The 18,020-nt window shown below is 38.4% G+C and overlaps 1 protein-coding gene across 1 annotated transcript in view; it reads right to left on the bottom strand.

Moving 5' to 3' along the window:
• Positions 1-716: 716 nt before the first annotated feature.
• Positions 717-18,020, bottom strand: part of LOC104166060 (EGF-containing fibulin-like extracellular matrix protein 1) — a gene marked incomplete at its 3' end in the record, with an annotated part of 39,279 nt that continues 21,975 nt past the window's right edge. Inside the window, exons 4-5 of the mRNA XM_009705867.1 lie at positions 4,462-4,584; positions 717-836 (exon numbers count right to left, since the gene is read on the bottom strand). Coding sequence (XP_009704169.1) covers positions 717-836; positions 4,462-4,584 — 243 coding nt within the window. The remainder of the gene's footprint in view (positions 837-4,461; positions 4,585-18,020) is intronic.

The raw sequence follows: 18,020 nt of genomic DNA, 5'->3' as shown, positions 1-18,020 counted from the left end.
TTTTTTTTTATGGCCATTCTCTCTGCACTTCAGACATAGTTAACTTTTTTATTATTACTCTAATTCTTCTAGAACAGAACTTACAATTTCAAACTTAACAGCAGCCTTAAGGTTTTACTGCAAGGCTTCCCTTAGCGTTTTATTTCTAAAGAAATGATCGCTTCTAAAGGGTCACTCTTCCTTAGAGACCTTCGTTTTCATTTTTAACATTATTTTCTAGATATTCAAATGTGATGTTTATAGATGCTTTCTTTCCTCAATACGTTTATTGTGTGCTGAGGATAATTACACTTAACCGCAGAGGTACAGTATTGCTTCCCCTGGTTTCCAGTTCCAGCCTTTGTTGCATGAACTGAGAATAATATGAAAGCCAATGATAATGCAAAGTGATCCACCAGAACTAAAAGCATAATTAGGTATAAGATTAAATAATGACTATAAACCTCCAGGGTTCCAATTGCCAAACTAGATGCTCCTCAGAAACCTGCCATGCCAACAAAATAACAGGTTTTCAATAAGGCTCCAATTTTCTCTCTAACCCTCCTGTACTTGCAGGAGAGCCTCTCAAGACAGCAACCGGTATGTCTTATTGGTTACTATTTAGTTCCTTTAGTTGGGATGAAGATACTTAAATTTCAACTGTGGCAAGTCATGTCTCAGCATTTGTGTCTCTAGTGAGTGAGCTCATGTGTAAGTACATGTGAAGACGTTCTTACCTACACAGGTGTGGTTGTTGGATGCTAACTGGAAACCAGCATTGCACTGGCAATAATAGGAACCAGGAGTATTCACACATCGATGGTGGCAATATGGAGGCAGGGTACATTCATCGATATCTGAGTTATCAAAAAAGAGAAATTAGTTCAAATGGAATGACGGCAGTTCACTGTTGCTATCTTGTGTCCAAAGAAACTGTAAAGTTAATTGCACTTGATTAAAAGCAGGGGAAAAAAGCTTATGTGAGCTAGGTACTGCTATTACTGATATTAACAGAAATACTGTTTAACTTTTGTAAAAATCTATTTTATGCTGATTGTCTTCCAGCCACTGCGCTCAATACACATTCCAACTTTTTTTAATTTGGTTCCACAGTACTGCTTAGTCTTGTTTATTTTGTATAGGTAAAACCCAGAATGTTTTTTTTTCTGCTTTTCAACCCCGATTTCTCATGATCAAACACAATGCTGACCAACACAGTGAATGTGGCTCGTAGCTCTTGTTTTTCCAAAAATTCTGCATGCAGCACTCTTAGCATGTGCTAAATCTTTTCAGCTCCATTAGGAAGAGTCTAAATTTTCTGTGCAAGTACAGGGGAACAGCGAGGATAGAAGATGAGTGGGCCTGAAAAGGAAACAGGTGGTTGTGCTTCCGCAGGGATCCCCCAGAAACTAGCTTACTCCCCCAAGGGCTGCCACTGCTCCCTTTCCCCTCCCTGCTACTCCTGCATACCTTTCCATGCAGCAGTGCTAGCACCTTCTGGTTGGGCTCTCTGGGGCCAAGGCAGGCGATCAGACTGGCTGAAGTTGGTGCTATCTCAGGCAGTATTAACTTTCACAGACCCTCCTTTCAGATTAGCCCTGATTTTGAGGTGGAGCAGGTTGCCTTTCCAAGTTTCAGCATTCCTAATGTGCATTGGAGCAGGGTTTTCACCTGCGAACCATACAAAATGTGCAACAGCCCATTCTTTTGCCTTTCTGCATTTTAAAAGGTTTCCTTGCTTTCTGGAGGAGATACTGCCTCGGTTTTTGTCTGAAAAACTTTTTTTTTTATTATGCTACAATGTTGATTGTGCATGTATGTGCAGCAGCCGTCTTTAATTGTGGCCTGCTTGAGCTTGGTGAAGAAATCCATGCCGCGTTCTGTACATGTACACAATGTGAGATTTCAAAGGCTCCATGCTCAGACAAATAAGACCAGTTCTCAGTGGAACAAAGGCAGGCACTTCCCATATCCATGCCAGATCTTGAGTTTCCTACCTCCAGCTGTTTCCACCATAGATGTGTTTAAAAAGAGGCCAAGACTTTTTTTTTATAATGAGGAAAGTGTTTGTTTTAATATCAAGTGAAAAAAAATAATCTTTAAAGTTAACCCTTTCTTTGTCAAATGTGCAGTCACTGTTTGGGGCTAAACTTAGCAGTGGAGTGTTTTGGATGGTTCTGAATGAGAAAGCTTATGCTGGAAAGTTCCTGGCTATCCATACAGTAGTGACTGTCGCTGTAACTTTTGTTGCAGAGAGAAATTTGGAAGTAGTAATGGAATAAAAGGAGGCGCAGTAGATCCTGTCCATCCTCGACTTTTATAGAACTTAAGCTCGTAGAAATTGCCCTTTAAAGATCTGATATACAATATAGACGTATGAGCGATGCTTTGCTGCTTAGGCACTGTGTTTACGCACATAAGTGCTTCCAGGATCTGACTCTAATTCAGTGGGAGTTTTCCTTGTGGGATTAGGCACATCAGCTCCATGCAGATCTAAGGGCTCAGCATTATCTAATCAATTCAGCCAAATCTTCTGTTTGAAGTAACGCTGGAAAACAGTTCATTCTATCTGCAGTCCCGTGTTTCAGAAAAGACTAATTTTGCAATATGTGAACAAGCAAATTAAAAAAATCTCAAAGACAGAAATGATTAGTGAATTTAGATTAATATCAATAAGTTGTTAGAAATGAGTCCTTTTCTCCCTCTACCTTGAAGCCAAAATAGTCTGGAAAAATTTCTTTCAAATTTGAGAAACATTTCCTCCCATATGGAGAACCTCTATCAAGATCTGGCCCCAAGAACATTTTCTGGCTAAGTTGTTATAAAATCCCCCGAGACAGGCTTTAGTCTGAAATGCTGACAGTACTAAGTGTAGGGATGTACTTATAATTTAGGTCAGTGTGTAATATGTAACACAGGTGTTATTCTTGGTTTTGACCTAAATAGGAGAAAGGAAATTTCACTTTCCAGACATCTTGATGTATATTTAGATGCATGAATGTATTCACATGTAGATATAAGGGTGTCTAATTCTGCTGCTTTTCTTTTGAGTGCTGTGATGTGTCCCACGAGACTTTCAGTTAGTACCATGGGTCTTGACATTTAAAGTGCTGTTGCAGACCAGTAATGTACTTTACCTGCTCTAAAAAAAATCTAGATAAAACCCAGATATTAAAAAAAATAAAAATCAGTGACTTATCAAAACTATTTACCTACATTCCAAACTACTCATCCTACACTTGCACAGAGAACTGAGAAAAATCAGATACATCTGTGTTTACACCAGTTTGAGAGTTCAGGGCCTGATCCGTATCTCTTAGGAAAGAGATAAGAATTTTTGGGTTGATTTCTACAGCCCTTGGCTCAGAACCCTAAAGAAAGAGCCATGCCCAGAAATTTAAGTTAGGCTAGCTGCGTACTGAAATTTCTCCAGTTTCCCTCCTGCAGCTCTTGTTAGGCAGTGACTACCTAGAGCCTTAGCAAGGCTTTTTGAAAGAGATTAGAAATAAAAATGAAAAAAATTCTTAAACACTTTCAAATGCAGGATCTCTAACACAAAGAGGAAAACCTGAAGCTCTGTTGTTCTTGTTCTGCTGAGGATAAAAAAAAAAACCTTAACGCTTTTCTCCTAGGCTGCATAAAACCAGCCTGGTGTCTTATAAGAGGCAGTCTTGAATATCACCTCATGATGTATGTATTTGATTCTCTTATTTCACAGTTGTTTTTATTATCTCTGACAAACCTAAGGCTTAAGGCTGGAGTGCCTATAAAAGCAATTCATCCATTGAAATCATGATTAAAGAGGTGTTAAAAGCTGAAGGAGGACTGAAGGAACAGAGTAATGGCACTTTTGCATAATGTCCCCAAATGAGGATGGAATAGGAAAGATGCAGTATTTACACTGCACTTGAATTTAATTTCATGCTATACTTGTATAGGGTCCCAAGGGTGCTAATAGTTTATTTTGGCACAAAGAATAAAGCGTAGTGGTTTATAAGTTGCAAAGATCATATACCTGCATTCAGAGTTTCCAACTCTTTCATTTATACTCATAAAACTGAGGACTGCAACAGACTGTGCAAGGGGGCTCTGCAGAGCAGGGATTAAGTCTGTGTGAAGGTTGTGCTTCGTCCTACAGATCTGGAGATCTGAGGTCAGTGGAAAGACATGCTTTAGTTTGCTGCTATAGTAGACTTATGACTATATCTGGGACGTTAGGCAATACCCCAATACAAACAATAAACACAATGGTAACTATTAGGAAAATTAATCTCGAAGTTAAACTCCAACTGTTAAGTATACTTAAAATACTTTCTAGTTCCGTGTTTTAGTGATTCATTATTGTGATAAAGTGATTATTCCATTGCATTTCAAAGCGATATAGCTATTTTACAGTAAGCATACCTATACACTTTATAATCAATATAAGTTTTGCAACTGCAGATAATAGAAGAAAATAATTTAGTCTAGAGCAATACTTACCAACGCATTGGTCCCCTCGTTTCTGATAGCCTGGAGGACACTGGCAGCTGAAGGACCCTCTTAAATTGACACATACTTGGTCAGCTCTACAATTATGGGTTCCAGTTGCACATTCATCTATGTCTTTATAAAAAAAGCAAATGCAATATTAGTCATAAAGTTTACTTAAAATATTTAGTCTGTTGAAATGCTTTCTGCATCTTCAAGCTAACTATAAGTGAAGGCAGCAAGTTTAAATATACTCCAAAGATGTCATCTTGATGCTTATTCCATTTGCAGGACATAAAATGTTATCAGATTTCTAATAGCTTTTAATTCTGATATACTGCATTTACAAATATTTTCAGATATGGTTATTTTAAACAATCAGATACTTTTATTTGTTGAATACATTAATATTTTGCATTTTTCACTATAAAACTTCCTGTAAACTTCTTGCAACTTTATTTTAATCATTTGACCTTTTGTGTTTTGTTTTGTTTTTCCCTATGCTGGTTGTTTGCATGCTGAATTACTCGGGAAAATTTCAGCAAATGTAGTTCAGCCCTTTCTCAAGAATGAGATGAGTTAGAAAGATGTTGTTTTGCTGATACTAAAAAGACACTGGTGATCTCTTTTGCATGGTTCCCGTGCTCCATACTTTGGACAGGGACTTGGACCTTGGTACATGGTGGCCTTCTCATCAGGAAGAGATCTGCCTCTTTTCATTCCCACAAAAATTCCCCTAATTCAGTCAACCTGTTGAAGTCTTTGGAAACAGTTTATGTATGTTTGTATTTGAACAGTACAGCTAAAAATGCAAATACTAGACCAAGACTTTTCAGTGTAATTCAGGCAGCTTTTAGTTCATACTAAATGCAGGTTTATACATGTATAAAACCAACATTTTGATTTTTGCCTATTCATTATAGCTGCTGGAGGTACTTAGTTATAATTAAACTGCATGTGCTGACAAATAGGTTGCTTAAAATGGAATTACAATTTGCTTTCTCATCTGAACATCCAAAATGTTGGAGAGCTTTTTATTGTAACCTGACACAGTACAGTGAAAGAACTTTTTAATTTTGGCATTGTACACAATTTGGAGACTCTAGGCTGAATAAACAAATTCCTTAAAACTTATGATCTCTAGTTTACAAATCTCAGCTGACCTCTCTATTTGTATAGGCACTGGGGATGTTAGAACATCACCAGTGGCAGATTCTGGGTGGTGCTTTGGAAAAAGTGATGGATTCTTTCTCATAGCAAATGAAAACAATTTTGACCACAAGATTCAATAAAAAATAAACCATCAACAGTTTGAATTAATTCTCGATGTTTGCCCTTTTCCCAAATGTCCAAATATTTTACATATATCTTCTCTTTATCTGACAGGAAAAATAAAGCCCTTTTATGTTAGCCAGCTCTTTGCATTTCTGCATAATATCAGTCCTAAAGCTGCTGTGTTGGTGCAGGACTTGCTGACTGCATTGTTCTTACTGACAGCTGAAAAGCACATTCTCAGGTGTAAAGACTTTATGAGACTGTAGTTGGCTGCCTCATACCAACCTGACACATCATTAAATGCTTGAGCCAAAGCACGGTGGAGTTCAATGTGAGTCTTTGCAGGGACTTCACCGAGCTTTGCATGTACTTCTAGTTTCAACAAAAGTTGAAAATGAAATGGCTATAATACAGTTTAAGTCCTTTTTGTTGCAGGGTGTGCTGGAACCAAGAAAGTTTATTTGATCTTTAGGAACTTCATATATAAGTGGACTTAACATGAGTCACCCTCTAAGATGGATTAGTTAAAATACATTAAGTCCTTACGTTGCCATTTGCATCCATGGCTTAATTTCCATTTAGCTTCATTTCTGTGGAATAATAAGATACTCCGGCTAAAATGAAGCAAACTAGATTGATTTATGCACTTGGGGTCTTTTGTTTTTTTCCCCAATGGTAAGTTCGCTTTGAAAGAAAAGGAATTATTCAAAAGTAGTGTTTGACTGCTAGCTGCATCCTCATTTGGAAACTCTTGGAGGATTCGATGTTATGGCCAAAATGATCTGTGTTTATAAGAACAACCTTTTCTTGAGACTTGTTTCAAGGAATCCTTTAGAGCTCTCCTAAGCTGCTTACTCAAGTTAGGATCCTGACCTTGGTTGCGTATTAGCTGTGACTGTATGTCCTGTCTGTCTTCCACATGTCATGAAAACGCGTATCAGTACGTGGCATATTCTTGGTGGACTTCAGAAGAGCTTTATCAGTGTTGTTACTCTCCATCATGGTACTTTTTGCTATTTTGACTGTCTTTGCTGGATTCCACAGATATGTGGAATGAAGTATTGATGGGAGTTCTTTGAAAACTCCAGTCCTTTTTTTTTTTTTGGTGGGTTTTACTGAACTGTGTAAGGTGGGAAGTGAAGGTGGATGGGAAAGCAGCCTCTAGTCTTCCCTGGGGAAGGGCAGTAGGTTGCCATGCTTGAGGCAGTTCTGCCCACATCTGTGCAAAGAAATCAGTAACATTAGAGGAAGGCTGATGGCCTAAAGATCGTGTCTAAATGCTGTGGGAGAAGAACAACAGGAAGCTATAGAAAGGTTTCAGTGCTGAAATCTCTAGTATTGCAATAATTAGATATGTCTACTGTTGTGACTGATACAAGGATGAGGAAGTGAGTGGAATATTTCACTGCTGAAAGCAGTGCCAAATGTGAATTGTATTGGTGTGATACCAGAAGCAGCCCATCCCTTGTGGAGTACAGAAGGAAGCACTGGTAGATTTTTGCAGTGTGATGTTGCTGCACAGATATCTGCATCTATGCCTTTGAGTGAGGCCCAAAGAGAAGTCTTCAGCTTCTTGGCACTCAGTGTGACCTGAATCATCCTCTTAGGGAAAAAGTCTTTCTTCTAACTGTCCTGAGAGTTATTGGAGCAACAGAGGAGTGGAAGTCATAGGAAGGAAGCCACATCAATGTTGGAGGTCTCCTTGGGATGAGGCAGATCAGCTCCATTTTTCTCTGAGGCAGTAGAAGTAGAGTTATCTACCAATACACACATACACTTCTCTCCCTAAATAGCATAATCTTACATTGGTGGTGCCAATATTGATTTGGGATTTCCACTTATGTGTTCATGGCTCTCCAATGGGTAGACTGTCTATCTGCAATTGCTTAGGGTCTGACTGAACCCTGATCTGAAGCTTCCAGATTTTTTCCCAGTTATGTCCCCTCTATATGGAAATCAGTAACTCCCAGGTCTTCATTCCATTATTCTAAGAACTTCTTTTTTCCAATTTAAATCAGATTTTTTGAATCCATTAGATTCCTAGCTTGTTTATTGTAACTTGCACGGTGCCATCTAATTCTGTGACAGTGGTCTGGAAGCTGTATCAATTCCTGCTTTTAGTCTGTATCAAAGGCAGTAATATGGGGATGAGAAGGTGGTTATACAAAGCACATGTTTTCCCTTAAATTCTACCGGCTCATTCCATTTGATCTTTCTTGACAAAATTTATGGTCTTAAGTGTGAACAGAAAATGAGGGTATTGGGAACCCGTGCTTTTGGTTTCCGCCTACTGCAGACACTCATGACCAGACTGATTTGGGCTCGGTGAAGACCCAGCGATCTGGGGCAAGGGTGTGATAGAAACTCCTACAGGGACATCACAGAGCTCATCAGCTTTAATCCTAAGAGCAAGATAAATTTGTCTGACCTCTCCTCTCTAGCACAAATGTTTAATAATGTGTTACGTGCATGTGTATTTATAATAATTAAAAAAAATTAAAACAAGGCACTCCACTGCACACACTTGTCTCTCTGGGGAGAGGGTGAGAGAACAAACATGTGACAGATGTTTGTCATGTTGCTTAATGCACTACTGGAAAGCACTCAAGATACCACAGCGATGAGTGCAGTATAAGAAACAGATCTAGAAAGAAAATAATGGGCTTTTACAAGCTCATTCTTGAGCATCTTTCCTCTGCATCCTCTTTTCCAGATTTAGTGTCATCATGATAAAGTTTGTTTCCATAAGTGTTTCGGCAACTGATGCTGCAGCTGAAGCTTCTACCTTAAGCAAGTATCTTGTAAGCTATACCTGAAAACAGCCTCAACTCATTCCTCATCAGCTTTGTTTAGATTTCATTTCTAGATGTTAAACCTATCTTTGTTCACCCAGGTACGCAATGTAAATTTTAACATTACCCTTTCATTTTTTTCTTTGTATTTTCTCATCTCAGCTAACATTTTAAAAGGTTGTGCTGTTCACTACAGACAGAAAGCTGTCAGTTTGTATTTAACTGTCAAACAACCGGAATGGTATTTGATTATTGATGCATGCCACCTCTGAAATATAGACTAATTCTTAAACTCAGTGTATCTCTGAGTCTGATCTAAGATGTTGCTCAGATTTTTATTCCCAGACAGTAATTCTCTGGACAGTTACAGCCTGTGTAGTTGGAAAATTTCCTTTGAAATAGCGTAGGTGTCTTTAACAATCTTTTTCCAAGTAGATCTTTCTTGAAAACAGAGCTGGGTTACCTTCAGCGTTTTGATCATTGTAATAATTGAACTCAGATAATCATGTAGTCTTTCAAAGGGCCCCTCAAAAGGAAACTTTATGGGATTTATTTGTACTTTAGTTATAAAAATTTAAGAAAATTTGTAAAATGTGTTAGGATTGAGTACTTTAATTCCGCTATGTTGTTTACAGGTGTTACATCCAGAATACTACACTTGGAAGAACATGACAGTTTCAAAGTCAAGTACTTAGGGGATTGCGAAGCACAGACTTCAGGTTCTCTGAATGGTCTGAATTCAGATCCATTAAGCACCATGACGCAGTCTTTAATTATATGAATCTCATTCTGGATTTCCTGCAGGCTTGTGCTTGGTCAAACCCTACCATTCCCAAAACGAGTTACATGGTATGGTCCTTTATCAAGTTGCAATGATTACTGCTATATAAAAAACCTTAAATGGATGTAAAGAGTCAGAGTCAGTAAAGCAGTGGGGGGAGGAACATTACAATTAAGGACGCTGCTCTCTCAATTAAATTACACGTAAGCCACACTGTTCTTTCAGAAATGCTTATGGAAGTCCTCAGCTGTACTATGGTCAATATGGCCATCAGACCCCAATGACTTGTCCTAATATAAATACCACCTTTTGCAGCAATCTTCAGGGCTATTCTAGAAAGTTCATTTTGGAAGACTTCCATATTGACAACTATCTGGAGGTTAAGATGATGCTCTGATTTGCAGAGGCTACTGTTTGCAGGGTGCCACAGAAATAATGTGAGAACCATGGAGGGCAGCAGAGCTTGTTCCTGTGTTCTTTCAAAATATATACCAACTTGCATTTCATAGTTTTAATTCCACAAGCCTCACTAATAGCTATACCCAGCGATTCCCTCATTTTCCAAAAATGTACCCGCACTCCCTCTTGAAGTGATTTACACAATTATGTCCTTCCATTGCTGACTTTGGCAGACTGCTCTATATTTCAACCACCAGTTGTGTACAAAAATTTTGCCTGACCTGCTTTTTAGCTATAGCTTTCTCTAAATCTAGTGTATGGTTCCCCGTTTTAGAGCTAGTTAGTTTTTTCTACTTCTCTACAGCAATCCATTCTGTCAGGCTCTTATCTAGATCCATAAAATTCTTTCCTAGTTTTTCTTTCTGAGCCACAAACCTGGCTCCATTCCCTTCATGCTGTGACTAATTTTTTCCCAAACCCCCTGACTCATGCTGCTTGCTCACTTATGCAACAGCTTAATCTCTAATTTTCTTCATATCACTGAGAAGTACATAAATTCATGAGCTGCATTTCACTACTGCTACAAACTTTTGTAAAAAAAAAAAAAAAATAAAATGCAATCCACATCTATCCTTCATCTTACTTAAGCTAGTTAAACCTTTTCTCCTCTAGCTCATACCTGTATGTTGTGCTCAGAGCTGGAGAACTGTATTCTTAACCTAACTCGAGTATGTCTTACTCCTGTGACTGAAGTGCTCAGCTTCTTGCTGAGCGCTGGCTCTCCAGATGTTGCAATTTACTACAGTGTCTTCATGCTCTCCTTGCCTGTGTATGTAATCATCTGTTCAAACAAGTCACAAAATGTTTGTAGCTTGCTTTCTCTATTCTGGTCTGTAGCAATCTTGTAAGCAGAATATTCCACCAGGTCAAAAACGGGGCTCTCAGAATGACCATATGGGATTCAAATTATTGTTTCTGCCCCCACTGAGCAGCAGCAATGGACCAGCTTCTGAATGGTTTCTACAAATCTAAACCCAAAATGATTCCACTGATGTCAGTGTTGCACTTGTCATTGACTCCAGCGAAGCTGTTCTCCATTTGTTTTGAATGTAAATGATAAATATTTTAGTTAATCAGTTTAAATTTTTTGAGTTTTCAGTGTAAGACTAGTAAATGACTTGGTCTATTTTTCTAATAGATTCATCTGAACTGAAGACACTGCCTCCCATGTAAAGAGTGGCACCAGTGAGTCTGATATTAGACATCCGATGATCTGCACAGTACTGCAGGTATCATGGACAATTCACTTATCTTCAGGATTCTGTAAAACCTTTCACTTTATCCACTTCATTAGCTTTCCTTCTGTCTGTGAGACATTTTAAGTTAGTGTTTTCAGAAATAACCAGCTGAAGGTAAAATACTTGAAGAAATTAGATGGCTATAGTTCTTCCATGAGTATGGGCTCTTTTACCAAAATTTATTTTACCACATTAAGTATTCTGTCCCTTATTTATGCTTCTTACATTGTTCTTGCAACTGAAGCCAAACTCACTGCTATGTTGTTTCCTGGATCCTCCCTGATCCTTTCTTACACATAGGAACAACATTAGCAACCTCCAAATTCCCTGGTTCCCTCCCCAGCCTTAGCAAGCTATCAACAATTTCTGTCAAAGGCTTTTCTATTTCCCTTGCTACTTCCTTCAACATTTGGGATGTTATTCATCTGGGCTGGATGCCCAGACAACTTTTAACTCATTGGTGTTGGGAGGCTGCACTTTGCAGTGATAAATACCAGCACAAAATCTGTTACATAACATCAGGTCAGTAGGTACCAAAAGACTAAATATTTGGAGAAATTTCTCACTTCTGGAGTGGCAAAACCTGTTAATATAGGGACTTGCACTCTAACAGTGCAGTTGCTATCCAGTAGTGTCATGAGGTAGCGTCTATAATTCTGCACAGCTCTGTAGCAGCCCATAAACTCCCTCTTTATTGCTGTTTTTTTTTCTTTCCCTTTTAAATTTTCCTTTGGCTCTTTCATGTTAAGTATATTGGACTGATTGCCCTGGTAACAGGTTTTCGCAGTTGACCAAAGGTAACCTGCACAAATACTTGTTTGCACAGGAAAAGTATATGTAAGAGCCAAGACCTACATTTAAGCAAATATGTGAGGTAGAATGTTTAAATTAATGAGATTTTCATGAAAAACAGCACGATTTCTTTTGGTGCGCTGAAACATTTCCCCTCTCAAATTTGAGAGTACAGCAAACCAAGTTCCTTGTAGTTTTGCCTTTTAGTACTCCTGGACATCATGGCACAGCAAAATAGAAGTAAGGCAAAGTATTAGTGTAGAAAACGTACCAAAAAAAAATAATCGAATGTAGTGCAATGTATAGTTCCTTGCTTGATTTCTGTATTTGGACTGCAAAAGTGTTAGCAACTACCATGAATTTGGGGAAGTTACCCAACCACGGTGACTTCATGAATATGAAGGTACAGGAAAAGCATCCTTCTTGTATTAACTCAGAGTTAACAAGGGATGAAACTGTAATAATCAAGTCTGGACTGCAGTACTTTGTCACAATTATGTATTGTCTCTGGTATGTCCAATCTGAATTGACTTATTGCATAGAATAGCTAAATAAAGGAGTGAGCCATAGCTTTCAGCACTAGAACATCTCCCACATGTTTGTTTGGGAGTGGCAGGCAGCTGAAAAGGAGAAAAAAAAAATAATGAATGAAGCTTTGAATTGATGCATGGCTTCCTTTCTCCTCCACTTTGCTTCCATCTGTGATGCTACCTTGCTTCTCTAATGCATACCATGCAGTCTGTAAATGACACTGCGAAAGGTAAAGGGCTTTCAATTCTGATTTTTTTTTTCACTTTGAAGACAGAGACGCTATATGCAACTGAACATGCTTTTTCTATCCTGTATCTTAACGTAAGGCAATGGTTACATTCAGGACAGCACCTCAGCAGTGACAAGGTAAAGGTGCTTAACCTGAATTGGTGCCCAAACACGTGTTCTGCTCCTATGCCTTCTGCACAGTAGCTGTCCATGCTGGAAATGGTATGGCAAGTTAAAAAGCTTAATGCTGTATTACAGCTTTTTCTGTGGTGTGCTCTGTACTTTTCCAGGCCCCCACCAGTATAAGCCATGGTTCAACACAGCTTGTAGGAATGTGTTCTGATAAAACAATACACTTCATTACTGAGTTACAACCACAGTGAATTAAATGAATGTGACACATAAAACACTGTTCAAGTAATACAGTAATTAAAATGATTATTACACATAAGTGGTATGGCTAATATGACAACGATGTTAGTCTGATACAAGGCCACAAAAACTTTTCCCAAAAGATATTTAACAATGGTATTTTCTATCCGATGTTACTTCAACATGTATTCTTAAAACACAAACGTGGATGTTAATATATGTTTTTGTGTTTAAAGTTTCACAAAGGGAAGAGTATTTTTTCCCCAATAGAAGACTTCAATGTTAACTATTAGTCTTCCTGCTCATCAAAAAAGGAAAAAATATTCCATGTTTTTGATTGATCTATATTTAAAGTTTGTGGTTTTGGCTTTATTTCTGCTGGGGCCATAAATGGAGCCATACTTGCTTTCAAGTTACAACCCAATAATTCAGTGCAATGTATCTGCAGGTCTCGGAGTGCTTCGAAATGTGAGTTGTCATAATGGTAAACTTTTTGATTTACATTGCAATAGCTTATTTTTACTTTCAGTAGAGTATTTCCTGCTGTTGCTTTCTTGTGACTTTATGCTAGAGGTCTAACAACTTGTGCTTTTTGGTTCATGCCTGCCTAAGTGAGGATCACCCACCCATGATGACCAATACACTTGGACTATACTCAAAAACAACAAGGGTGGATTAAACTATTCCATTATTGCAGATGAAAGAGTTCTCCCCGACATCTGGCATATCATCTTCAAAACTGATATGGAACATTTCCATAAATTCAACTTAACATTGTTTTTGTGAGTGTTCCAAAGTATTTTTAACATGAAGAAATAGCATGCAAACTAATTTCCTATTTGAAAGTGAATGTCTTGTTCTTATTTCTAATTCACCCAGTTATTAAAAAGAAAAAAAATAAATGTTCACTTAACTTGAAGCATACTGTTTTGTTTATTTAAGTTAATGGAAAAGCTAGTCAGTGTTTGATGTAGAGCTGCCCCCTTGCTTGAAAGAAAACCAAACAACTGGTTATGAATTATGAATATCTCCTAATAGTTTCCAGAATTATCTGAAGGATGTATTTTTTTCTTAATTACGTACACTTAAAAGTTCCAAGTTCCCTATTCATTTCCATTTTGTTTATTTCTCTCCTTGGAAACCTCATAAGCATTTTCCTTTAGCTAGGCTTGACTGAACAAAATATTACTGCTACAACCTGTAATATTAGGGAAATAAAGGCCTGAAAGCTCATTGTGGTTTTTAATTAGGAAGTTGAAGAATCACTCATTAAATCTTTGCAAGCCTTCTCACAGCACTTACGCTGGCAGCTGCTGGGTCCCTGCAAAGCAAAACACAAACTTCTAACCCAAAAGCGTGCTTCAGAGCACACGTTAAAAATCAGCCTTTATTCTGAGACAACACAGAAAACAGCTCCTGCAAAAAAATCTTGCTTTTCTTGTATGTTGGCATGTCTTCAACTGTTTCAGTCCTAATTGGACTGTTCCTCTTGTGAGGAACCACAGTGTCTCCTTACGGTGAGGGAGGCATTTCCACGGGGGAGTTGCTGGCAAAGGTTCTGCGATGAGGGATGCAGCCAGGTGAAAACCTGGTCTGTCTGTGTGGCACTACCGTAGTCGGCATGGCCTCTGACAGTAAAGGCAGCTAGTTATCAACTGAATAAAATCTAATTAACACAGCAAGCAAACGAATGCACTCGGCATAAACTATGTGATATTCAACCCTAGCCTGCAATAAAATAGCCCGGCTTCTTTGGTAGTGAATGCATGGCTCGTCAGCGCACACTTTGCTAACTTAAACAAGGCACCTTAAGATATAAGGGACTTAGGCTATAAGACAAGGGACTTAAAATTGGTCCCTTATATCAAATATTTTATCAATAAAATCTTATTCTCCTTCAGCTTTTGTAGGCTGAATGAGATGTTTGAGGAATTATAACTCCAGTTCCCAAGCTGAGAACGTTTAAGTTCAAGTTGAGTTCAATAGCAACTACCAGAAGGAGAAGGCTTATCTAAATGATGATACTGTTTTTAGCACTAATCATCCTATCTGTTGGCAGTACCAACATGCTGCAATCTCCACAGCTCCCTACGTAAATAAGCAGATTCCTGATGCCGTTCCAACTTCAGAAATGCCTTTGAAGGCATTTTAAGTTATGAATTTTTCTTACATGGTTATGTGATACTTTTAGCGTGTTGCTGTATGTACCCACAGATGCCTTGTTTTGAAGGAATATATCTAAAACTTACTTACTTTCGAAGTATATTTGGCAGGCATTGGCCTGTTTTACCTTCTTGTGAAATAATAAATGAAATGGTTAAAAGATTCACTTTCACGCCTTCTACAACTTTTGAATGATAGAACAATAAAAACAAATTATGGAAATAGTACTTGAAAAAGACACATCAGCTGATTCGGTCCAAAGTATACTCTAGGGATGGGAGGGGATTGGAAGAGCTGGGATAGAAAAACACAATGTTCAGGTTGCACAGTTCAAGTGAAATGGATGTGCAAAAGTTAAGACTTCTGTAGCGCTATCAATTTGACTATGCTACAAACAGGCAGTGTTATATGGTACTGATCTAACATTTATCTTGTAAATTTTTGTTTGTCTGTGTTGCCTTAAGAATTCACATTAACTGTCTGTCCATTTGAACTTGAGTGGAAAATCCAATTTTCCATGTAATTCTTAACATGAAGAGGGCTTAAAATGAAGTTTTAAAAATTCTTTGAAAGAGAATAGGTAAAGAGGCGAAGCCAGGCAGGATCAAAAGAGGCAGAGGCACCAGGGAAAAAGAAATCTATTCTTTGAAGGTAAAAGACAGAAAAAAAAGCAGTAGAGATATTTATGAAGGAAGAAAAATGAACATCAAAGTTAAAAAGATGCATCATGATAGAGGTGACTAAGTGGAGGCTAAAGAAAAGAATGGGGGGAAAAAAGCAAGGCGCATACATAGGAGCCCCTACTAACGTAGCTGCTTTTCACTTACGGAAACAGTGTTTATTAAACACTTTATTATAATTCAAGAGTAGCAGTGGGATCTGGTTAGATCACCAAGGTGTTTTGGATGCTCAGTTTTGGACCAGAGAGCTGGTAAGTACCTTCCAGTGTCTGTACTCTGCTGCTTGGTTTTCTGATTCAAAGCATAATGGGAGCGGTTAAAAGAAAGCCTGAATAGCAAGTGCTGAGGTGGTACCGTGCACCCCGTGTAGCGTGGGAGAACCTGTCCGGCTGCGGCTGCACGCGCCTGGGACCTGGCGAGAGCGAGGTGTGAGCCTGAGGGAGGTTACGGTGGGCTGCGGGCAACGGCAGCACGGACAAGAAGGGTAACTGGAAGAAGTTGAGGGCGTGCGGTCTGCAGAAGATTGTAAGTTGGAGCGGTGCTTGGGAAGTATTTGTTGTTCTTTCAAAAACCTGACAAAAAAAATCTTAAAACTGAAAATTATTATTATTTTTGGCCCCAAACTAAGATTTTTCTGGGGTTTAGCCACATTTTTTTTCTGTGTTCAGGAACAAAAAAGAAAAAAGACACCAAAAAAAATACTTTGTTCTTTCAATGAGCCAGTAATAAATAAAAACTAACGTTTTCAAAAACAGAAGTTTCCTTGGGAAGAGAGCGCTATTTTTTTCTTCCAAAATTACTTTGCCTTAAAATTGTGATCAACTCTGCTCTCAGGCTAAGGATCTGACTTCCCAGCTGCCTTTAAGCAATCAAGTAGAAGTAGCAATTGGGATAGCTTTTCTCTCTTTTTTTTTTTTTTTCCTCTTTTTTTTCTCTCCTGGTCTTTGGCTGGGAAGTTACATGGGTTTGCCTGGGAATAGATGCTGTGCTACCATAATCCTGGCACTTTTCACTGAAAATGAGATTTCAGTAGTGTTTCCTAGAGTGAGTAGAGTACTCCTGAAGTCTGCTTGCAGGGCTGTTGGGATGGTGAAATGCAGCAACCTGCTTTTGTTTGCCTGAGCATGTGATTTTTTTCTTTTTTTTTTTAATACCTTGTGATCTTCACAGACTTCTGGCAAAGCTTAAAAGGTTAGTTTGAGAAGGGAGTGGCTATCATTTGTTTAGAAAATAAATAGAAAAAAGTAGGCCAAATACCAGTAAAGTTCCAGTTTTAAAATATTAAACTAACATACAACATTGCTGACCTGAAAAGGTCACATGAAGTGGGAGAAAGGATGTATTTAGACTGATTGCCAGGCGGGACGTGGGATCTCTCACTGACTTGGCAGTAGATACTTCAGCTCTATTTGCTATTAGTGCTGTTTCTAATGCTCCTTATTTGCTAAGTTTTTAAGTTTGACAAGATCCATGCTTTATTTTCCAGTATTTACATGGTATTAAGCAAGTGTGGAAATCCATTCAGAGAGTAACCAAGGTCTACCCCACCCCCTTTTTTCTGCTTCGTCGTTGGGTTAGTAGACAGGATGCTCAGAAACCTGGGAAAATGGAAGTTTTGAGGGGTTTTCCTTTGGAGCGTGCTATCAGATAACAAGGTTATTTGTAACATGTTTCAACATGCTAAATGTGGTGGAATAGGGCCCTTTGCTTTCAAATTTGTCAGAGCAAAGAAAGAAATGACAACTTAAACTACAAGAGAGCTGTTACAATTTCTTTGGAAGAAATCACAAGGTTTAATGAAAATGTAAGCATCCTTTTCTGTGGTCTGACTTTAGGGTGCTTGGCTAGCATAAACTAGAAAACCTAACATGGCGATAAATAATCACTGCCACATCATCTAAGCACATCATTATCACTGCTGGATGAGATGAAAGGTATTTACACATGAGAGTCTGCCAGGAGAACAGTCAGTTCAAGCTTGATCCAGCTCCAGCTGTAATCAATAGGAGCCTTCAACTAAACTAGAGCTTAAAGAACAAACTAACTTCTTTTTGAAACGTATTACACTTCGAATTTTGCAAAATTAAAGCTGGAGCTCATCAGAAGTGAGGCTCAGAGGGATTCAGTGCCTAACAAAGCCCCTTGTTTTACTCCACGCATTGTTTGATGATCTTCAAAATTATACTTTCCAGTCTGACAACTCAAGTCCCCATTTTTCTTTCTCCCCCTTAAATCTCTCACTTTTACTTCCCTCCTGTTT

The sequence above is a fragment of the Cariama cristata genome, unplaced genomic scaffold, assembly GCF_000690535.1.
Source record: "Cariama cristata isolate BGI_N322 unplaced genomic scaffold, ASM69053v1 scaffold33438, whole genome shotgun sequence".
Taxonomy (NCBI): Eukaryota; Metazoa; Chordata; class Aves; order Cariamiformes; family Cariamidae; genus Cariama; species Cariama cristata.
The sequence above is the reverse complement of the archived record's forward strand: the minus strand, read 5'-3'. Positions and strand labels throughout refer to the sequence as shown.